This window comes from Peromyscus leucopus, chromosome 8a (assembly GCF_004664715.2).
Source record: "Peromyscus leucopus breed LL Stock chromosome 8a, UCI_PerLeu_2.1, whole genome shotgun sequence".
NCBI classification, from domain to species: Eukaryota; Metazoa; Chordata; class Mammalia; order Rodentia; family Cricetidae; genus Peromyscus; species Peromyscus leucopus.
The window spans coordinates 9,068,095-9,092,312 of NC_051085.1; the positions used below are offsets into that span (position 1 = coordinate 9,068,095).

Here is a 24,218-nt window from a genome sequence, read left to right on the forward strand (position 1 = left end):
TTATTGTTCTTTAGTTTCCTCAGGTGTGTAATGTTTGGCTACCACAGCTGGGTTTTTATCTCATTCCTTTCTGCAGAGAAAGCGGCAGGTCTTTCTGAATTTTAGATGAATGTCTGTTTGTGGTGCTTCAGTTAGTGTTGTGGATAGAGGCTCAGTGACCCTTCAGTGTCATCTCTAGAACTGGGGATATGGTACCATATGAGCTAATAAATAGATGCATATGAACCTAATATTTACGCTTAAATAGGAGGATACCTCTTTCCTCCACAAAATGCCTGTCAAATATATTTCTTTGTTACTTGCATGGGTGTGGGGATATCGCTCATCTGGATCTGTGGGGAGACAAAGGAGCCCACATATTCAGGCTTGAACTTCATGTCGCTCTCCTTTGGGTGCTTCCTGGCTCCCTGCTGGCTAACTGGCTGGGGTGAATGACAGCATATCCACTTCAGTTAACACACAGAGCTGGCTTTGACGGGTCATGCCTTGAATTTACGATCCTCTGGAGCCTTACCTCAGACTCTCTGTTTGCGGTGCCTGAGGCAGAACCTGCTTTGGATCCTTTACGCTCACATCGGCACCTATGTCTTAAGTAGTCTCTGTCTTCCTGTTTGGTCTGTTTGTAAGAAAATGCTTAACGGCGGAAAAAAATCCACAGCATCGCGCTGAGGGAGCTCAAAGTAGTTTCTATCAATATCATGCTTTGGGCTACCTCTGTCTCTCTTCCTCTTCTTCTTCCTTTTATTTGTTGGCGCCTGAGGTGGACCTATGATCTCTTCCTATTTACTTTGCACCCAACCTCAAAGATTATTAAGATTTGGCATCGTAGAAGATATATTGTGAAAAGAGCCGGCTTTAGACATGATGCATCGTTACACTAGTGCAGGATCTCAAAATCATATCTCAGCTCCACTAGTGGGCTGGCACACCCATTACTGTTCGAACATGTACTAGTAGCTATTGACATCTGCGTACCATCATCGGTATTATGAGGAGTGCCACGCTATTGAGCAAGATACGCTATCAGTTCTATCATTTATGTCTTCTTCTTGTTAATTCTGTGCTTCTCCATTATCAGGCAACGACCTCTTATGTCGTCTCTGGGTTAATCAAGCAAACACACTTTGTTGTTGTGTACTTGGTAGCATTTTACGAGGTGGCAACCATATCCTGTTCTAATGCTCAGTCTCGGTAACTCTTCTTGACTGGCATGAATTACACACACTTCCTTCAAAAGCCTATTAGACTGTGACATATCGCCAGAATGACTTCATAGTGAATGGCAATGGTCTGTCATTTAACTATTGACAAAGAATGTACGAATGTTGTTAAAAAACGGCCGCAATTTAGAAATATTCCTAAGTTAGTCTATGTGGAAGAAGGATGCGAATAGAAGGGTCATAAGAAACCGGAGATATTGTATAAATAAGAGAAAAACTACTGTTCAAGGAAACATATTCGCTATGCACGCATCTGCCGTCTATATGTATATACGGATATCATTATGGACATTATAGCATTCTTAGTCCATTTACATTTCCTTACTCTGCTACTGTCATATATATTCCTGGTGATGTACTAAAATTTAGCTGATTCAGATCTTAACGGTACCTAAATCACTCATTACTTCTCACATGGTGGAAGAAGAAAGGTCAGAAGAGAAGAGAGCCTATTTTCGGGACTTCGCTAAACTTGAGCATAGAAAGCCGTGAGAAAGAAAAGAAATGGAAAGATGCAGGAAAATGAAATGGGACGATTTTGAAGTAGTTGAAATGAAGTATTCAAGGCATTTTGTAATAGAGGATTCTAGAAATATTTGATTTGACAGAGTCCACAGCTAACTCTTCTAGGCAATTCCCAAATGCCTCCATGTTTGAGTCCTCTCAGTTAATGGTTGCAACTCCCCTGTGATACACCAGGAGAAAATGGACAAACATTTAGAAACAATGAATTGTTTTATAACTTCATACTTGCTTCACTTATGGCCAGGTGGCGCTATAAGCAGATTGTCAGCATTTTCCAGGGATCAAAGTTTCTAGAGTCACTGTATGAAGATAAGGTAACTGCTAAAATGTTTTTGAAAATTCCTGACTTCCAGTGTATTCCATGATGTACCAAGTGTTCTCATTCAGTGGGATCTTGTAATGAGACTCCTGTTTGGGAAACTCATTAGGAAATATGTTTTTTGTGGTGTGTGCAAAAAGGCATTTGTGTTTAAGAAACTGGGTAGTGCTCCAGTAGGCAGACACCATAGGATGTAGAATGGATTGGCCTTTGCTGAGCAAATGACCAAGCATCCATTTTCTCTTACGAGACTTGAAGAGAGTAGTTTTGATGAACGAGAAACTAGAAGTAGCAAAATTGAAGCTATAAAGGATTTCCTAATAATTTGCTCAGGAAATATTAAGTTACATGAAGTAGGATTTAATCAAAGGGTGTTACCTCCAAGCTGACTGGAAGAGAAGTAGTGTACTAACCAGGCTCCTTAGAAACCCAAGAGAGAAAATTGTGTGCCGTAATTGAAGTTTAGGGTTGCTGAGACTGACCTCCAGTTAGGCCCCATCCCCATAACCAAGGGGTCTTACAACCCGTCGTTAAGCCCTTCCCCATAACAAAAGAGTCATAATGGTCCAACCAAGCATTAGTTAGCTATCTATGGGGAGCGTGTTTAGGAACCCCATTCATAGCAAGAAGTGGGGGGGTCACTTTTAGGGTTTGTCACTATTATACGGAGGCAAGGGGGGCATCAGTGGCCACTGGGCTCTTCCGTGGGCCAATGACTTGTGCCAGTACCCCTGGCAACTCCCTTTTTCTTGTCCACATACAGGTTTAAGGGTTTGGTGACATCTGGTAACGCTAAAGCGGGTGCATTTAGTAGAGCTGCCTTGCTTTCACCAAAGGCTTTCTCCATTTGTGGGGTCCAGTCATGGGGAGCCTTCCCTCCCCTTGGGGCCTCATCTAGGGGCTGTGCCAACTCAACAAACCCCGGGATCCAGAGTCTACAGAACCCAGCAGAACTCAGGATTCCTCTCACCTCTGGATGGTTGCTAGGCCTAGGGATCCTCAGGATAGTTTCCTTTCTTGCTGTTGAGAGCCATCTCTTACCTCCCCTTGAGTATGTGTCCCCGATAAGTTACCTCAGTCTGGCAGAGTTGAGCTTTCTTCGCTGACACACGAAATCCCAGGTCTCCCAACGTTGTGAGCAGTTCCTCAGTGGCAGCTTTGCAGGTTTCCAAGATGTCAGCCACTGTTAGGAGATCATCCACATACTGTGATAGGCTGATACGAGGGTGGGTCTGTCAGTACTCACCCGAGTACTCATGGAGGGCTTCATCAAAGATGGTGGAAGAGTTTTTGAAACCCTGGGGTAGTGTCCAAGTCAGTTGTACATTGAATCCCTCTTCTGCACCTGTCCATTTGAAGGCAAACAAGGGCTGGCTGGCTGGGTCCAGTGGCAGGCTGATGAAGGCAACTTAAGATCTACCACAGTGTAGACAGTCTTTTCCGGGTGCAAGGCACTAAGAAGTATGTAAATGTTAGTTACAGTGGGGTGGATGTCTTCAACCCTTTTGGTAACATCTCTGAGGTCAGTAGTCATTAAAGTTGAGCTTTTTAATGGGTGTGTTTCAAGCTGATTGGCAAGAGATCAGGATACCCAGGTCTCTGAGGCGCTTGATGTAATGAGGGGTAATCCCCCGTTTGGCCTCTCTAGGCATTGGTTATTATCTGATGTGCACTGGTATTGCATCAGCTTTCAGCTGTACTAGTGTGGAGGCAAGTGTGTTGCCAGCCCAGACCCCTAGTCTCTGCCCATGCCTGGGGAATTTGTTGAGCCATCTTTGTAGGGGGTCTCTGTTGTCATTTCTATTTGGAGGGGGCTCAAAAACAACTTATATTCATCTAGGAGTGACACTGTGAACATGTGTAGTGCCTCTCCCTTTTGGTCAGTCACTGATATTCCAGTCTGGTCAGAATGGATGTGGGCCCCCATCTTGTTCAATGAGTCTCTCCCCAGTACTGGGTATGTGCATTCAGAGATGATCATGAAAGAGTGGGTCACCCAGCCCTTTCCTATGTCTACTGATCTTTGGGTAGTCCATTGAGCACTGGTTCATCCCTGTGGCCCCTTGTACCCAGGATTGCTTTGGGGACATTTGTTCAAAGGTCATTTTAGGATGGAATGCTGTGCTGTAGTGTCTACCAGAAAAATCTACGGTTTCTCCTTTACCTTTAGGTTACCCACGGCGTGGGGAAGAACCCAGCCCCGTTTCCATCCCCCTCAATTGCTCATTTCTTCCAGTTCTAGTACCTCTATTGGCTCTGCTTTTGAGCCTTGTTATTCAGGGCATTCATTTTTCTAGTGACCCAGTTTCTTACAGTAGGCTCATCGATCTCTTTGTAAGCTGGGCTTATTGCCTGGCCTTGTCTTTTAGGCCTTTCCCTCCCTAATCTGAGTTTCCAAAAGCCAATTTCCTTGCCTGTCTCTTAGCTTCAGGATCACCTGATGCAGCCAAGAGGACCTTGGTGAGTCCTTGTGTCTGCTGATCTGAAGCCTTTATTTGCCCTCTGGTCCGTCTATCTTCCAGTGTCTCTCTATTATTAAATATTCTTCCTATAGCCGAAGTGAGTTCAGCCAACCTTTTACCTTCAAAACCTTCTAGTCTTTGTAAATTACGGTGGATGTCTGGAGTTGACTGGTTGCCAAAAGCCAGGGTGACTGCAGATATATTGGCTGGCACTTCTGGATCCAAGGGTGTATAGGTCTTGTAGTCTTCTATCAATCTCTCCAAGAAGGCTTCTGGCATTTTCTTGGGCCCCTGGTACATTTGACTTACTTTGGACAAATTTGTGGGTGGCCTCACCACATCCTGGACACCTTTCATTAGAGCCTGGCAGTAGACTTTCAACATCTCCCTACCATCCTCCATGTTGAAGTTCCAGTCCCTTCTTGTCAGGGGAAAACCAGGACTCATGAGGTCTGCATTAGTAGATGGTCTTCCATCTGGGCCTGGAACCAATTTCCAGGCCTCTCCCAGAATCCGTTCCCTCTCCTCAGTATTGAAGAAGACCTGGAGTAACTGGTAGCAATCATCCCATGTCAGCTGGTGAGTAAAATGCACAGAATCTAACAGGCCAATGAGCCTTGCAGGCTCCTCGGAAAATTTAGGGTTCTGCTTCTTCCAGTTATATAAATCACTAGTGGCAAAAAGCCAATGGACCAGCTGATGCCTGCCATTGCCATCAGGTGGTCCCACAGAGAGCAGTGGGAGAAGCATGGCGTCAGGCTTGGCCAGTGACTCCTCCCTCCAAGCCCTAGTGTTCTTGTGTGTGGAGGGCTCCTTAATCCCCCTCCTTCCCTATTACCACTCCTCTGGCCTCCTCTAGTGCCTCCACCCCTTCCCTTCCCCTGGTGTCCCTGCCGTCCCCCTGCCCCTCATTTGCCCCCTCCCCTGCCCCTCATGTGCCCCCTCCCCTGCCCCTCATGTCCCCCCTCCCCCTGCCCCTGCCCCCCCTCCCTCTGCCCCTGGTGTCCCTGCCTCCCCTGCCCCTCATGTCCCCCCTCCTCTGCCCCTAGTGTCCCTGCCCCCCCCTGCCCCTCATGTCCCCCCTCCCTCTGCCCCTGGTGTCTCGCCCCCACCCTGCCCCTGGTGTCTCTGCCCTACCCCTGCCTCTCTTTCCTTAGCCATTTAGAAGCAGGGAGGTGGGACTGAGAAGAAGTCCTCCTCCAGGTCACTTGGAGACAGGAGGACAGGGGACAAGGCACAGAAGGCTTGGCTCCTGCTTCTTTTCATTGGCTACTGCCATAACTGTCTTTGGGGAGGAAGGAAGGGTTTCAACCATGTAGGGTGCTTCTCTATAAGGAACTGCCAAATGGTTATGTAGGGGACCTGATCAGGGTGCCCTGGTGACCCATATACTATGTTCTTAACTCAATAGATGGTTGGGAGGCTATAAGTCCCCTCCTCTGGCCATCCCACACAGAGCATGGGCCATTCCTTCCTGAAAAAAAAAAATGGAGAGTTTACTTTTCCAGACCACAAACCCTAAGTCATCAGCTTGGGCCTGGAAGTCCTTGAAGTTGTCAAACAGGATATTAAGGGGGTAGGGGTGGATGTGGCTTGTCCCATCTCCTCTAGGATAAGAAAGGATAGTAGACAAAAGCAGACAACAATTCAGGCAGACAAGTACCACTGCAGTGCCTTAAACAGTAACCAAAGTCAGGACAACGGCCTACCTCGCGGTTTGCGAGCCGATTTTTGCAGAAGCGACCTGCTGTTCTATCCCAGCTCAATCAGGGGGATCCAGTCCCCTCCAGGTAAGTCAGAGACATGTGGCATGAATGCCAGAAGTGTGTCTACTTGGCAGGCCTAGGCCAGATTCAGTTAGCTCAAGTTTTCCCAGAAAACAGAACAAAGAACACAAAGGACAGACTGAGACACACAAAGAGCACTCACTTACCAGCCAGATTTTCAAACACTCACCTGTCAGAAGTCTTGGAGGGACTTCTTGGCCCATGCACCATATGTTAGTGTCTGCAAGAAGTCCCCACAAAAGACCACCATCCATGTATGCAATCATCAAGAGAGTTTATTATCTCAAGCATGCTGGGGTCACACATTTAACACAAAGGGGAAAAGGGCGACCCCTAAGAAAAACTTGCAGGCTCCTTTTATACACATCTAAAGGTATTTTAAAGGCAGTGAGATCATTTTATTTAGGATTGGCTTATATAAGTGGCAATCATATTAGTACATTTCTAATGGGTTAGGACTAGCAGGGGTTGGCTAAGGTTATAGCTTTTCCATTCTTGGGCAAGGCTGGACAAGTCCCAAGCCTTGTACTTATTTGGTTATTGCCTTGAGGTACTGTGTGGAGGGTGAGGGGGGGTTGACCCAAGCCTAATAAGTACAATTCCCCTCATCCCTTGTCCTTACCATCAAAGGCATGGTGATTGATTACCCTTTGTTTGTGAGCTGAAGCCTAGTTCTTAATAATTATTAGGAGCCTGTCATGGCATTTCCCTGGGTTTTCACTACCCATGCTGCCACTGATCGCCACCATTCTAAATTCTTTGCCTGTGATTTGAGTCAGTACCTTATATGAGTGGAACGATATCACATCTCTTTTTTACTAGCTTCTTGCCCTTATCATGTCTTCACGCTCTCCCATGTTGTAACATGTGTCAGCATTGCTTTCCATGTTTAGCCCAGGTGCTGTGGGATGTTCTGTATGCTCTGAATGTGTTGCTCTGACTGGTAAATAAATAAAGTGCTGATTGGCCAGTAGCTAGGCAGGAAGTACAGGTGGGACAAAGAGAGAGGAGAATTCTGGGAAGTGGAAAGCTGAGTGAGGAGATGCTGCCAGCCACCACCAGGAGAAGTGAGATGTAAGGTACTGGTAAGCCACGAGCCACGTGGCAACTTATAGCCTAATAGAAATGAGTTAATTTAAGATATAAGAACTAGATAGCAAGAAGCCTGCCTGCCACAGCCATGCAGTTTGTAAGTAATGTAAGTCTCTGTGTGTTTGCTTGGGTCTGGGCGGCTGTGGGACTGGCGGGTAAGAGAGATTTGTCCTGACTGTGGGCCAGGCAGGACCAGGAAAACTTCAGTTACACTCAGGTGCATCTGTAGGTAGACAGTTGAGTTGCTTCCACTTTTTTGGTTACTGTGAATATAATGCTGGGAATCACTTCAAATACTGTTTTCAAACCTCTGAGGGGAAAAAAAACCCAAAGATTTATCAGAGTAAGAAGTGGATATGACAATTCTATTTTTCATATTTGACGCTCTTTGAGCTTTACTATTTGGGCTTAGTCCTAATCTTATTTATCCAGAAGAGACCAGCCATAGGAAGAGAATACAGAAACACACTTTCACAAGGATTGTTTCCAGTCTGTGTGACGTGCTGGTGAAACAGTGGTACAGAGCTTGTGGGAGTAACCAACCACTGTCTCGTTTTGAGATCTTTCCAAGTGCTAGGCGCTACAGACCCAAAGACCATCTTATCCTTGAAGTACTGTTTTTCATGGTGTGTGTTAGGATTTGAGACGTGATGGAGATGTTAGGAGGTGTGGTCTACTTGTATAAGGGCACTGGAGGTGAGCCTTTGAGGATGTTTCTTGTACCTGTCTGTCCGTGTATCTGTTTCTTGGCCTCTATGAGGGGAGTGGATCTGCCTCACCCCACACTTTTCCATGGTGATCCTTGTTGTAGAATGTTATTTTAAGGTATGTTACTTTTATTTATGTTGCATTTATTGAACTCTTGCGAAGCTGTGTTACTGTGCCTGTCTAAAACACCTGATGGTCTAATAAAGAACTGAATGGCCAATGGCAAAGCAGGAGAAAGGCTAGGCAGGGCTGGTAGGCAGAGAGAATATGTAGAAGGAGAAGTCTGGGAGAGGAGATACCTAGGAGCCAGAGAGGAGGAGGAGGTCAGGAGCCAGCCACACAGCCATACAGCAAGTCACAGAGTAACAGTAAGATTTACAGAAGTAAGAGAACAGGAAAAGCCCAGAGGCAAAAGGTAGAAAGGCTAATTTAAGTTAAGGAAAGCTGGCAAGAAATAAGCCAAGCTAAGGCCAGACATTTATAATTAAGAATAAGCCTCCATGTGTTATTTATTTGGGAGCTGGGTGACAGGCCTGCAAAAGAGCAGAAACAACAACAATATTTTGGCATACCAATGTGGGCTTTATTTCCATAGGGCCCAAGAAAACTTGAAAAAAAAATGGCTCCTTTAAGAGTTTTGACTGGACAGCTTCTGCTGGTCAGTGAGCCCTTGAGCAGCTAGTACATTAAGTAGAAACAAAAAACTAAGTAAAGACACCTGCTGCAGTGTAAACATTGGCATTCTAGAGCTCTAGGAAGGTAGAATGTAGTTCCAGGTCAGACAAGCATCCAACAGGCCCTGAGTTTCATGCTTGGTTTTTACAACCCCAGAAGCAGGCAGAGCCAGCTGAGAGCTGCTTGCGCAGAATCCAGGTGTAGGTTAGCAGCTTAAAGGTTTACTCACATGGTTAAATAGGCTGAAGATATGCAATAAAATAGGTCTAGATGGAAAAACCTCTAAACAGGTTACAATATGTTTAACAGTGTGGGTAGGCTTAAGAAAGAAAGAAAAAGGGTATGGGCAATCATAGAAAGAAAGAAATAGTTTAAAATAATAAAATCTTTAAAGAGAGAAGTAAAATAGTAAAAAGGAATAAGCCATATAGAGATGGGAAAAACATGGGGAGTCTGGATCCTGTATGTTATTGTGTTGATTTTGAAGTTTTTGATTGTAGAGAAGCAAAAGACAGCTTCTAGGATACATGGGATTGTGAACTGGACTGCTAAATTGAATCAACATGGATACTTTAGGGCTATCTTAAAAAAGAAGTAAAAAAATGTATTTTTCAAATGGGATTAAAAAATGCTTTGGAGTTTTGTTTCCACAGGAGCTAGAGGCTGTGGATTCCTCCAGTGTTAATATGGATCAGATTTGATTAGGTGAGACCTCTTGAAACTTGACAGGTGATATCTATTAGCAAAGGTTATTGCTGGTCTTCCCAGGACTTGGTCATTATCTCAAAACTTTCTCTCTGTGACCCTAAAGATGCTTCATTCACAAACAGCAGAAAGCAATATGGAGAAAACTATATCCACATTCTCAGGAGGGGTGTGGGAAGCTTTTGGTTATTTGGTGGGCTATGGATGTTTGTTATCATTTAAGGGAATATACTATATTGATACAAACTTAAAGTTAATTTTTTTACATTGTTTATATATTTCTACTTTTGTTTAAAGAATTTTTGTATATTGATATAATTTTAAAGTTATTTTGTTACACTCTATATATGTTTCTATTCTTGTCTAAAGGGTTTTTGTATACCGATACAAATTTATGGTTGTTTTTTTGTTACCACATATTGTATATATGTTTCTACTCTTGTTTACATGTTGTATCTATGCAGATCATTTAAAAATATAAGGTAAAGTCCTAGATTTTGGAAGCTATTATAATAAACTATATAGGACAATCAAGAAGCATAGGTCAGTAGTTAGTCATTTATAACAACCAAATTTAAATATGTTAGGCATGTTTTCTAGGTTAAATAGATATCTTTTAGATATATGGTCTTCAAATACTTCAAAGGCCTATAGAATATGGCATTTAAAATACCTTGTTAATTTAAAGTTTTTAATGACAATGAGACACATCTGCTCCTGGCAGCACTAATTTACTTCAGAGAAGATGATGGGCATTGAAGAAACTCCTTATGGAGTTTGCTTTCACTGTGGCAAGGTTAGACACTGGGCAAAGAAACTGTTCTTGCCTTTGACTGTTGAAAATGTGCTATGCAGACTGGACATGCAGGACACACAGGAAAATGATTGTTGAACTTTGCCAAAACAAGGCAGGACAGTCTTTCAAAATTCCTGCTTCACAGAAGAGTATGTCAGATAAGCTGGAGGGAACTAAGAAAAGCAACTGATCTTTGCCAATACAAGACAGGACAGCCTTTCAAATTTCCTGCTTAACTGAAAACTTTGCCAGATACTATGTACCTGTAGGCTGAAGATAGATGCCCCAACATTGCAGAGGAACTTTGGGTGAGTGTCTAGGTAAATGTCACCCAAATGTCTCTCTTGTTAGATAATATTACATCCTTCTTGGTCTTTGATGGCATTGAAGACTAGATAGTTATAGTTGTAGATTTCCGTAGTTATGATAGAAAGTAAATTAGGTGCAAAACTTTGGATTCACTAAGATATAATAGACAATGTGATGTTTTCTTTAAATTTCCTGGACATTGTGAATGTAATCCTTATTTGATAATTGTTATTGTATACAGTCTTACTATGTTTAAGTTAAAACCTTTATTTTTATTTAGGCAAAAAGGGGGAAATGTAGATTATTATCCTAAGGTATGTTACATTTGTTTGTGTTGCATTTGTTTAAGTGAAGCTGTGTTACTTTGTCTCATTGAAACACCTGATGGTCTAATAAAGAACTGAATGTTCAGTGGCAAGGCAGGAGAAAGGATGGTTGTGGGGAGAAGGCAGAGAGAATAAATAGAAGGATAAATCTTGGAGAGGAGAGACCTAGAAGCCAGAAAAGGAGGAGGATCCAGGAGCCAGACAACCAGCAACATAGCAAGTCACTGAATAAGAGTAAGATTTACAGAAGTAAGAGAAAGGGGAAAACCCAGAGGTAAAAGGTAGATGAGATAATTAAGTTAAGGAAAGCTGGCAAGAAATAAGCCAAGCTAAGGCCATACATTTATAATTGAGGATATAATTGTGTGATTGATTTGTGAGCTGGATGGTGGGTCCCTGAAAAAAAGCCAAGACAAACAACCACAGATCCTTCTTACCATAGGACCCAAAACAACAGAGATAGTTGAGTACCAAATGAAACCTCTGCAACTGTGAGCCCCAATCAATCCTTTCCATATCAAGCAATCTCTCATGTATTTATCAAGTATTGACTACTACAGGGTTGGATCCCAATCTTCTGCTAAGTGAACAGTGCTGCATCATATGCATTGTTCTCTCCTTGAGCTGCCTTGGAAGGAGAGCTGTGTGCTAGAGAACCAAGGACTGGGATAGTCTCTGCCTCTCACAGCATCTCTGCCCTTCTTTAGAAGTGTTCCCTCCTCCTCTCCCTAGGCTCCCATCTCTGTGTACTTCTGTCTAGATGTTGAAAGGACATTGTGTAACCGGGCACACAAGGAGTAAATGCCATTGTTCTATTTAATTCATTTTGGTCCTTTAAGATAAAGTTTCTCTGTGTAGCCTTGGCTGTCCTGGAACTGGCTCTGTAGACCAGGCTGGCCTTGAACTCACAGAGATCTGCCTGGTGTGCCCCACCACTGCCCATCTTCACGCCATTGTTCTATTGAGACCACCCGCTGGAGTTTCTGGTCAATCTGTGAATGGGTGAATGGGTTGGCTTGAGGTCTGATCCACTGCTCCCTCCTAGAGCGCTGGCTCTCTCACACTCCTACACACACTACTCTGAGAGCAGGAGCACTTACCACTCAGTGGGAAATTTCACTTTTAGTCTATTCCAGGGTAGACAGGGCTCAGTGACTACTGTCAATGGGTACCTGAAGGACACCAGCAGACCCTGGGAACAAGGTCCTTCTTTTCAAATGGAATTTAAACAAACATCTAATTGCAAATTTCTTTTTGAAAAAGTCTATTCTTCAAAGTTAGTAGATTCTATTTTTAAAATTTATTTACTAAGTGTGTGTGTGTATGTGTGTGTGTGTGTGTGTGTGTGTAGTCCATGTGTGTGCAGGTACCCTTGGAGACCAGAAGAGGGCACTGTACCAGACCTTTTCTTTTAGGCCACCAACCTGCTCCCAAATCATGATACAAAGACTAATTATTAACTTTGAATGCTCAGCATAGCTTAGGCACACTGCTGGCTAGCTCTTTTAACTTGAATTAAAGTGTTTCTCTTTATCTACCAGGAGTTTCAGTTTTTAGCCCTGTCCCTTATCACTTACAGAAAATGCTAATTCTGGGAGGAGCATGTCCTCTTCTGAGTCCAGACAATGTTTGAGCCTTTTGACCTTGCTTTATTTTTAAATTATTTGTGTGTGTGTGTGTGTGTGTGTGTGTGTGTGTGTGTGTGCGCGTACACATTCCATGCATATGGAGGCCAAAGGTCAACTCTGTACAGTCAGTTCTTTCCATCCACTTTTACATGATTGAACTTAGGTAGCCAGCCTTGCCCAGAAAACACTACACACTGAGCCACCTCTTCAGCCAAGACACTTACTTTGTTGAAGTGACTCAGGGGCAGAGGCATTCCAGAAAGGACAGTTTACCTGCTATGGGAGCTTGAGAAGGCTTAACTGAAAAATAAAAGTACTTGATGGAAAGCAAAACAAAACTGAAAGTTTCTAATGTGCAGTACTCTATTTGAAGAGGAATTGACAATAACATCCATGGCCGTCATGTTCCTGAAGATCACAAGTCCTCGTAAGAGCAAATGCAGCTACAGAAAACCCCACAGAACTGCCTTTGTAAGGTCCAGGTTTATGAGAAGTGATCGAGGTTTTATTGTATTAAACACACAATCAATAGATTGACACCGCCATTCTTATCTTGGAGTGCAAAGTGCTTTTCTCTAGACTGTGATATGAGACGTGCTTAGTGATGCTGAAGTGGGCAAAAGGCCATCTGTTCCTGCCCCTCTAAAACCCATGAGCCCCAGGAGGAGAAAGGACCCAGGAAAATGGTGACTGCCGTGTCTTCTTGTCCCCAGCACCAGAGATAAGTCTTTGGTTCCATGGATTTTGACCCCTGACTGATGTAAGAACTACCTGCAGTGTTCCAAATTTACCAATGCCCAGCACTGTACACTGCAATGCCCACTGATTGGCAGCGGGGCCTGAGCACTGACCTTTAAGTTCCTCTGTAATGTAACCTCAGGCAAAGTGGAGAAGCAGTGCCTTTGGGAAGGCAGAAAACAGGAGCCTCTGCAGGGCAGAGCTGATGGGCAGGCGGCAGAAGCTGTGCTCGTTGTGGTGATCTTCCTGTGCATTCTCTCGGAAGGACAAGCAGGGATGGAGAGATGCCCTGTTTCCTGTCACCATCGCCGCTGCTTGGCCAAGGGGACAGGAAGATGGATTCTGTCGCTGGACGTTCTGCCACAACATAGGCAATTCCAGACTCTGCAGCTCGCTGACTCCTGCCCAGGCAGGCTAATACACTGTGGTTTTACTCCAGCTAATCAACGGTAGTTGTGCTTCCTCTTTGCATGAAAAAATGAAATCAAAGGAGGAGGACATGAGTACTCCTGAAGCATGGACAAGATTTTTAGGGCAGATATAAAGGGAGAAAGCAGGAAGAGGGGAGAGTCCAGGCTGAACATGGCTGGCAGACTAAACCAGACCATGAGAGAAGAGAGGCAGCTGTGCAAGAGACTGTTGTAGAAGGATCAGGCTGGGGGAGGGGAAGCAGAAGCCCCATCCCTGGGAGGGAGAGGTTCAGGTTAGGGAGCGGAGTGGGAAGTGCTGGGAGGAGCCACAGGTAGTGAGTGAGATTTGTCCTGGGTTTGAGACCTAACACTCTTAAAGAGTAGTATAGACAGATCTCTAAATGGTCACATTAAATAAAAAACACGAAGCCAGATATAGTGGTGAAAACCTGAGAGATCAGGAAATAGGGAAAGCCACAACTAACCTCACCTCACAACTCCACAGCTTCCAAAAGTGAGTTACTTCTGTCTACCCATGCCTATATGCCTTGCTGTTCTGCCCTCTGATTTGCCCTCTCTGTCCAGCTACATCACTTCCTCTTCCTGCCCAGCTCTGTCACTTCCTGTCTGTCTGTACAGACCTACAGACCTCCAAGGTTAACTAGTGTTGGACTTTAAGGCATGTGCCACCACACCAGGCTATGTTCCCAGTGTGGCCTTGAACTCACAGAGATCCACACAGATCCCTGCCTGCCTGGTGATAGGATTAAAGGTGTGTGCTATCATTGCCTAACCTCTGTTTAATATAATGGCTGGCTTTTTCATCTGATCTCCAGGCAAGCTTTATTTATTAGAGCACAAATAAAATATCACCATATTTCCCCTTTTTTGTCTAAAAGTATACAACTTTATACAACTTTTTTGTATAAAAAAGTTATAGCTAATATAAGAAAACCTATATACAATAAGTACAATAACTATATACAATATATACAAGAAATAAGAACATCAACAGTGTCTAGTCCATTTGTATTTGATAAATTCAGTGAAAATATTCCATTATCTACCCTATTTTGATGAGACCAAAATGTACCTAATTCACTTTCTATCCTAACTTATATTACCAACAGAAAACTATCTTATGATGTCTTTCAATTTTATACACTTTACATCTCTTAGTGAGTTTCTTTTCTGAAATTTCTTAACAAGGAAAACTATAACTCCAACTATCTAATCTTCAACTCCCTCAGAGACCCAAGAAGGAAATAATATTACCTAGTAAAACAGGAAATGCAAACAAGCAACTTCCAAAAAATGTGAGTTATGACAGAAACAGCCAGCCTCCTGGACAGTCACCTGAGGTTTCTCTGCAGTGTTGGGACATTATCTTCAGCCTACAGGCTTAGCATATCTGACAGACTCATTTGTGAAGCAGAAGGTGTGCAAGGTCTACTGCTTGACCCCACATTAGGTGCAAGTATTCCTTGTACCAAATAAACTTGAATTCCATCAGTGTCATGTCATGATTCAGGATTTTAAATTCTAGAAATTGCTGATATTTTTGAAATTAGGCTTCCCAGTCTTCTCAGCTTGTGGGTGCCTTCATCTCCTTTTTTCAATGCCAGTCTACCATTGAGAGGCCAGACTGTCAGCCTAGTTACTCCTCCAAGTACAACCACTCCAGCTACTGTTCCTCTGCACACCAGGAGCAAATCGGTCCACTGCCTGTTCAGCTGCCTTCAAAGGAAGGGACACTGTACCTTTTCCAGATTGCAGAGCCACTTCAGCGATGGTATCATATTGTCCTGGCCTCAGAGGACACCAGTTGCCAAAGCTGTAAGCACACTTGTCTTGTCAAGGATCTGCATTCCGTGCACATGTGCACATGTGTGTGTGTGTGTGTGTGTGTGTGTGTGTGTGTGTGTGTGTGTGTGTCCTGCTTGTCCATTTTGGACAGCATACTGTCAGCAGTCAGTGTGGGGGAACTTTCTTGCTCAGTGGCTAACTTTTGCCACAGTGAAAGTTAACTCCATGTGGAGGCGCTTCAATGCCCATATCTTTTCTGAAGTAGGTTGGTGCTGCCAGGAGCAGACATGTCTCATAGTCATAAAAAAAAAAGGTGGATGGAGTGATAGCTCAGAGGTTAAGAGCTCTAGCTGTTCTTCCAGAGGTCCTAAGTTCAAATCCCAGCACCCACATGGTGGCTCACAGCCATCTGTAGTGAGATCTGGTGCCCTTTTCTGGCCTGCAGGCAAACATGCAGACAGAGCACTGTATTATGATAAATAAATAAATAAATAAATAAATAAATAAATAAATAAATAAATCTTTTTAAAAAGAAAAGAAAAAATCTATGTTATTAAAACATCTTAAATGCCATATTCTATAGATCTCTGAAGGGTTTGAAGATGACCTGTCTATCTAAAATATATTTCTGCTTGAAATTAGTCAAGAATATCTTCATGATTTTGAGTGTTGCACACTTACATGAGGTTCCTACAATGTGAGTAGCATTTCATTTCACACTGTTGCTATAAAAATGACATGTACAATCCTTGTTTTTTTCAGCCTCAAGAACTTTCTGACAATTTCTAAACTTACCAGTTCACCAATGAAACTGTTACTTGCTACATGACTTACTGTGTCTATTGTTGATACATTTCCTAATGGAGATTATTATAGCTACTCCTCTGCCTCAGAGGAGAAAGGAGATTTTCTGAATAGTATGTCTAGCAGGAACTGGGTACCTGGAAGCCTGATGTTGGGATCCATGGCCCTGTTCTGCACTTAGACAAGAACAGTGAAACAGATCAGTGTTTCCAACTCAGCATGGTTCACATGTATGCTTATCTCCTCACTCCACATTTATGACTCCTTGGAAAAGATATTTTTAAAGTGGGGAAGTTGAAGTTGAAAGAGATTAAATGTCCTATCTAAACAATTGCCATCCCTGCTTTGAGTGACTCGGATTTACAACTGTGTGTTCTGCTCACGACAGAACTTTCTTTACCTTTGTTTCGTACTAGGGACACTGGGCACGCTTTGACCTTTGTGTCTCCTCTTAGGCAATCCTGCCACTAAGGAGCAGAAGCAGCATTCAATGTCCTAAGTGCACGAGTGTTGAAAAAATGTCCCCGATACCCCATACTTTCTACAAGGAAGAGTTTGGTTATTTCTGTATTCCTATTTTATCTTCATAGATTGGGTTGGGTGTGAGCATAAGTTCTGACACTTTTTCTGTGAGATGCTCCCTGGGACCAGAAAGATGAGACGTTATACAGTTCACAGGACACACTTGAGGCCTCACTGGTGCTTTATGACGCTTCCCCCTGGAAAGGTTAATGGTGTAGGGATGGTGTTTTCTACCTCTTTACTAAAACAGCCATTCAGTGAGAAAACCATTCAGCTTGAATTCAGATGTAGTTCCTAAGCTACCACCCCAAGATTTCCTTTAACCTCTTCTGTGTCTGGGCCAACAGCCTATATATCATACTGAACATACCAAGTTACAGTTACCATGGCGTGACCAGGAACTGTATAATTTTGAATATGTGGGGGGACCATGAAAACACAGATGAGGGGAACCAGCTTCGTTACAATGGTAACTTTTTACACACACTAACAACACTGTTTTTGATCCTCTCTCTGAACCCCAAAGCCTTGTAAGGTGGATGCTAGGTGCTGTTTTCATGGAGGAAGATACATCTAGGGGCTGTTTTCTCGTGAGTGGTGAAGCCGGGAGAAAAGAAGCCAGAATTCAGTCTGAGGTTTGCATGTCTCCAAAACCTGTGCTCGCTTCACTAAGCAGCACTATGGTTTTATTATTATTATTATTATTATTATTATTATTATTATTATTATTATTATGTCTTTCACATCTTGTATCTTGATCCCAATCATTCCTCATCCCTTCACATCCGTTCCTGCAAACACCCACCACCACCAATAAAACAAAATTAAAAAGAAAGGACAAAAATAAAGTGAAAAAAACTAAAAGAGAAAAAATTAGAAATCTCTTCATGGAGCCCAGGGTGGGCAGCCCCAGGACTGCCTGTGGGTCTCCCTGTCTCACTCAGGTCGCCGTGATGCTGTGCTGAGCCATGCTACCTCATTACAAGGAGATCATCATAGTGCCCAACTGCTGGGCATCATGGGCCGACTCCTGGTTGGTGCGTTTAGCTGTGTTCCATCCACCTCAGCAGCAAGGCACAGGGTGGGCACTTGGTTGGAGTTCCACTGAGGGCCAGGGTTAGAATCCCCTGCCCCTGTTCAGCTGCATTCTGCCCACATTGGCCAAATGGGGAGGATGGGCCTACACCAAGATTTATTCACACTTGCCCTTTATAAGCTGCCCTTTGACTTACCTGTTTAATTCATGTATTATTCACCTATGAAATCTGACTTCAGCTCATACCCGACTACACACTGCTCTACTCCAAGGACAACTCTGGTTTCCTGGCTGTGTTTAATCCTTTAATTAATGTAATAATTTATCTATCAAAACTTTGAGTGACTTTTCTTTCCGTTTTTGTTTTTTTGAGACAGGGTTTCTCTGTGTAGCTTTGCGCCTTTCCTGGAACTCCCTTTGTAGACCAGGCTGGCCTCGAACTCACAGATCTACCTGCCTCTGCCTCCTAAGTGCTGAAATGAAAGGTGTGCACTACCACATCCAGCTTTTGAGTGACTTTCTTATGCTAGGAATTGCAGATGGACTTTGTTTTCTCTGCAGGGGGCAGGGCTCTGGCAAGTTTCTGAGAGCCAAGCTTTCCCCTTCTTCCCTCCTCTGGTGACCCTGGGGGCTGGCCTCACCTTGTGGGTCTGGCAGTGATTTTCCTTGGCCATAGGGATGTCTTCTGTCCTGAGGCTGCATTTGAGCCCCCGCCCTGGGAGCCCAGCAGAGGCGCAGGCTGCAGCATGGACACCTCCTGGAAGGGTAGCCTGGGAAGTGGCATGGGGAGAGGCCTCGGGCCGCAGGGGCGGGGCGGGCTGCGCCCACATCTTACTAGCCAGGAGGATGTGAGGGCGTCCAGGACCTTTGGAAACCGCCAAGCTGGAGCTGGAGACAGAGCTGGAGTTCCGCGGGGACCCAGTGACACGCAAGGAGCGCAAGGCACCAGCAGCTGAACGCAACAATGGGCTGACCTGGTTCATCACACTGGTCCTGTATGCTGCCTTCATAGGGCTGGTGAGAGCCTAGGCTGCCCCTTCCTGGGCTGGGGCAGGAGACTTCCGCAGGGGAGAAGCACTCCCCAGCTGCAGACCAGTTTCCCTAGCCTGCACTGGAGGAGTTTGGGTGCATTCATCTTCCCGGGTCTCTGTGTCCCCATCTAGAAAATGGGCACAGTTCTAATCTTCGAGGGTTTTTGTCAACCCAAACGGATTGCCTGGGTTGCCTTAATGTGTTTTCCAACATCTATAAACTGTCAAGGTCACCTGGGTGCGATAGCAGGGGATACAGCAAAGGGGACCAGGGGCTCCACCTGCTCTCCTCTGCAACCACCCATGCAAAGTCCAAGTTACTTAGGTGTTCAGTGCGTGCGTGCGTGTGTGTGTGTGTGTGTGTGTGTGTGAGTGCGCGTGTGTGTGCGTGCGTGCGTGTAAGGAACGGCCCATATTACAGTAGAATAATCATGAAGTCTGTGGGATAGTGTGCTGGCTTTAGCTTTGGGAGAATATATAGTAATTATTACCTCTTCCTGGTGGCCTGAGCATGTTCAACCAACTGGCAAGTTTGCAGAAGCAAAGGGACTTCCTTCTTCATCCGGTGGTCAGGTCTTTAAGATTTTAGAATTTTTAGGCCCTGTATCACTAAGCAGCCCCAGACGGAGGCTGAACTGTGGTACTTCTGCCTCAGTCTCCCCAGATCACCAACACCTGCCTTGCTTCTTGGGCTGCTCTGATGTGGGAGGGACTTCGAAGGAAAACACCACAGGTGCCTAGGGAGCCTTCACTGTGTGCCGAAGTCTCACGAATCCTTTGAAGGGATTGATAAAAACCTGGACTCAGCCCTCTTTTATTGACCTTGGTGCTCGCTGCTGCCCTGTCCACACTCTCGTCCTTAGTCCCCGGTTCCCGCTGCTAAGACGGGGGACACGTTGGTTTGCAGCAGAGCAGTGCGATTACCATCAATTACTCTGGAAATGTTGATAGATGTCTTAGAAACGTTTCCCCGAAAGCACCAATGATTCCTCTTCAACCCTTGGCTCTTGCTAACACAGTGTAAGGCAACATTTTATTGATAAAACCATTTTGCTTATGTGATGTAATATTTCCTTAAAAGCCTTAGAGTCTATATTCCTTCCTGGTGGCTTTGGGATTTTCCTTAGAGAAGACTATAGATTTAGAAACATTCAGATAGTTGATTTCCGGCATATTGTATTTATGTTGTTCAGAGAGACCTATGCCAGAAGTACTGAGTTTTTTACATAATCAGCATGAGCAATAAGTTGATGTTTGAGATTTTTTTTTTCTTTTTTTTTGGTTTTTGAGACAGGGTTTCTCTGTGTAGCTTTGCGCCTTTCCTGGAACTCGCTTTGGAGACCAGGCTGGCCTCGAACTCACAGAGATCCACCTGCCTCGATATTTGAGAATTTTAATTTTGATATCTAAATTCCTATATCAGTTGTAAATGGAATATATCTAAAACAAAATATTTTGAGAATAAATTATATATCTTAACTATAAATGCAGAAAAATCTTGTAAGGTGTTCTTCAAAATCTAAAAATTGCAACCAAAGCCAGACAATATTTAAAAATAGAGTAGAAAAAACTCACAGGAGTGTATTCCTCTAATAGGAAAGGGTTGCACATTTTGTCCTGTTTGAATAAAGGGAACCTCTACATTACATTGCAATTCCCCTCCCATTGTTTATCATGGAAAATGCTGCCATTTGAATAAATATCAATTTAATGGTTGTGAGTTTAAAGCTCTTCTCGGTTTAAATTTTAGGGAATAAGCATTGCCATCCTTGGGCCTACGTTTCAAGATCTGGCAAAAAATGTGAACCAAAACATCAGCAGCCTCTCTCTCATTTTTGTGGGCCGTGCTTCTGGATTCATATGTGGTACTGTGATTGGCGGCGTTCTCCTTGACTACATGAATCATTTTTTACTTTTGGGTAAGTAAACACTGCTTTTTGCTTTTTTTTTAAAAAAAAAAAAAAAACAAATGTTTAACTTGACTCTAAGCATTAAAAGCATAGACTTCAGAATGGCCGACAGTGGAAATGGGTGTGGACGTCCTCCCTGACAACTGGGCTTCCATGGGATGGAACCTATACCAAACCTTCTAGAAACTTGAATAGCTCTTTCTAGGGAATGAATGTTGCCAACTCTGACCAGTGCTGCCCTTTCCTGTAATGGAGGCTCTGCTCCAGCCCCACACGCTAGTTGACCATGAAGCTCTGCTTGTCTGGGGATAGAGCAGGGCTTCTGTCCATGGGGGTCAGAATGACTCCTGGAACCTGGCCAGGCTCTGTGGACTTGGGGTTGAAGATGAAGGGACCCAGGGCAGTAGGGAACTGACGTAGGCTGTACTTGAGTCCTGCTGCCCATATCAGAGTTGAGCACAGGCTGAACCTCTCGGATCCTGACCCTGGAGAACAGGGCAGAGCTGTTAGCATGCTTTTTTCAATAAACTGGCATGATGAAAAATATTTTAGATTACTATGATAAAACTCCTTTGGAGGCAAAGTGAATTTTTTTGCTGACAAATAAATAACCATTATTACTTCCAAAGTGGGTTAGAAGACTATTTTTTCTGTACTTTATCCCCCAAATGAACTGATTTGGTAAAGTTTTCCTATATCCTATTATAATGGTTGAGTTTTATTTTTACATTGTCACCTCATATAAAAATTCTCTTTGAAGTAGTACTTCTTTTCATACACTATAAAATTTATCTCTGTTATAATTTCTAATTTGATCATTAGCAATGATAGAATTGTATTCAAGTCATGGTATTTTACATTTTTATAGTCTGCAAATATTATAAGAGATTTAGATAAAACCACCATATACGTCAACTGTATCTCTCATCTACTCATGATCAAACATTTTGTTGTTGTGGTGGTGGTAGTGGTGGTTTTGCCTTTTTGATTTGTTTGTCTTTGAGACAAGATCTCTCTCTATAGTCTTGGCTGGCCTGAAACTGTCTCTGCAGATCATGCTGGCCTCAAACTCATATAGAGATCTGCCTGCCTCAGCCTCCCAGGTGTTGTGATTAAAGTTAGTGTATACCACCACACACAGCCCAAGACCAACCAGTTAATTCAGTGTTATTTTGCATTTTTACAATTGTTTATGATGTTCCTATGACCTCGGACCCTGATGAATACTTTTTTTTACAGCTGGCTTTATTGTCTTTTTTCCTCAGGTGTGTCAATGTTGGCTACCACAGCTGGGTTTTATCTCATTCCTTTCTGCAAGAAGGCAGTCTTTCTGATAGTCATGATGTCTGTCTTTGGTGCTTCAGTTAGTGTTGTGGATACAGGTCAGTGAACCCTTCAGTGTCATCTCTAGAACTGGGGATAGTACCATGAGCAAAAAATAGATGATATGAACCTAATACGCTCTAATAGGGATGGATACCTCTTCCTCCACAAAATGCCTGTCAAATTATTTCTTTACTTGCAGGTGGGAACGTCCTCATCTTGGATCTGTGGGGAGACAAAGGAGCCCCACACATGCAGGCCTTGAACTTCAGTTTCGCCTTGGGTGCCTTCCTGGCTCCCCTGCTGGCTAAACTGGCCTGGGGTATGACAGCATCCACTCAGAACCACACAGAGCCTGGCTTTGACGGGTCAGCCTTGAACCGATCCTCTGGAGCCACCTCAGACTCTCTGTTTGCGGTGCCTGAGGACATGAACCTGCTTTGGACCTACGCTCCCATCGGCACCTATGTCTTAGTAGTCTCTGTCTTCCTGTTTGGTCTGTTTTGTAAGAAAAGCTTAAGGCGGAAAAAATCCACAGCATCCGCTGAGGGAGCTCAAAGAGCTAAATATCACTGGGCCCTACTCTGTCTCCTCTTCCTCTTCTTCTTCCTTTATGTTGGAGCCGAGGTGACCTATGACTCTTTCCTATTCTCCTTTGCCACCACCCATGTTGGCATGGAAGAAAGTGAAGCAGCCGGCTTGAACTCCATCTTCTGGGGGACTATCTCAGCCTCCAGTGGCCTGGGCATCATCTTTGCAACATTCTTGCAGCCTGGAACCATGATCGTGTTGAGCAACATTGGCAGTCTTGTCTCATCTTTCTTTCTGGTGCTTTTTCACAAGAGCCCTCTTTGTCTCTGGATCGCCACATCTGTGTACGGAGCCTCCATGGCAACCACGTTTCCCAGTGGCATTTCTTGGATCGAGCAGTACACCAGCCTAAGTGGGAAATCCGCAGCATTCTTAGTAATTGGTGGTACCCTGGGAGAAATGGTGATTCCTGAAGTAATAGGAATTCTTCAAGGACACTACCCAGATCTGCCAGTAGTTCTGTACATCTGCTTTGCATCAGCCATATTAACTGCTGTCTTATTTCCTGTGATGTACAAATTAGCCACCTTACCCCTGGATCACCACCTCAAAGGAAGAAGAAAGGTGAGGACCAGAGAGCTTTGCTTTCCAAACTGAGCTGAAAGACCGTGAGAAAGAAAAGAAATGGAAAGATGCAGGAAAATGAAATGGGACGATTTTGAAGTAGTTGAAATGAAGCATTCGAGGCATTCTGTAATAGAGGATTCTAGAAATATTTTGATTTGACAGAGCCCACAGCTAACTCTTCTATGCAATTCCCAAATACCTCCATGTTTGAGTCCTCTCAGTTAATGGTTGCAACTCCCCTGTGATACACCAGGAGAAAATGGACAAACATTTAGAAACGATGAATTGTTTTATAACTTCATACTTACTTCACTTATGGCCAGGTGGCGCTATAAGCAGATTGTCAGCATTTTCCAGGGATCAAAGTTTCTAGAGTCACTGTATGAAGATAAGGTAACTGCTAAAATGTTTTTAAAATTCCTGGACTTCCAGTGTATTCCATGATGTACCAAGTGTTCTCATTCAGTGGAATCTTGTAATGAGATTCCTGTTTGGGGGACTCATTAGGAAATATGTTTTTTGTGGTGTGTGCAAAAAGGCATTTGTGCTTAAGAAACTGGGTAGTGCTCCAGTAGGCAGACACCATAGGATATAGAATGGATTGGCCTTTGCTGAGCAAATGACCAAGCATCCATTTTCTCTTACGAGACTTGAAGAGAGTAGTTTTGATGAACGAGAAACTAGAAGTAGCAAAATTGAAGCTATAAAGGATTTCCTAATAACTTGCTCAGGAAATATTAAGTTACATGAAGTAGGATTTAGTCAAAGGGTGTTACCTCCAAGCTGACTGGAAGAGAAGTAGTGTACTAACCAGGCTCCTTAGAAACCCAAGAGAGAAAATTGTGTGCCATAATTGAAGTTTAGGGTTGCTGAGACTGACCTCCAGTTAGGCCCCATCCCCATAACCAAGGGGTCTTACAACCCGTCG

The 24,218-nt window shown here is 43.8% G+C and overlaps 1 protein-coding gene across 1 annotated transcript; it reads left to right on the forward strand.

The window, feature by feature from the left end:
* Positions 1–8,055: 8,055 nt before the first annotated feature.
* Positions 8,056–24,155, forward strand: LOC114689319 (sodium-dependent glucose transporter 1C-like). The gene is made up of 4 exons (XM_037200521.1): positions 8,056–8,101; positions 17,777–17,865; positions 18,751–18,885; positions 22,280–24,155. Exons 1-4 carry the CDS (start codon positions 8,056–8,058, stop codon positions 23,318–23,320), a joined length of 1,311 nt encoding a protein of 436 aa, XP_037056416.1. The 3' UTR covers positions 23,321–24,155.
* Positions 24,156–24,218: the final 63 nt, after the last annotated feature.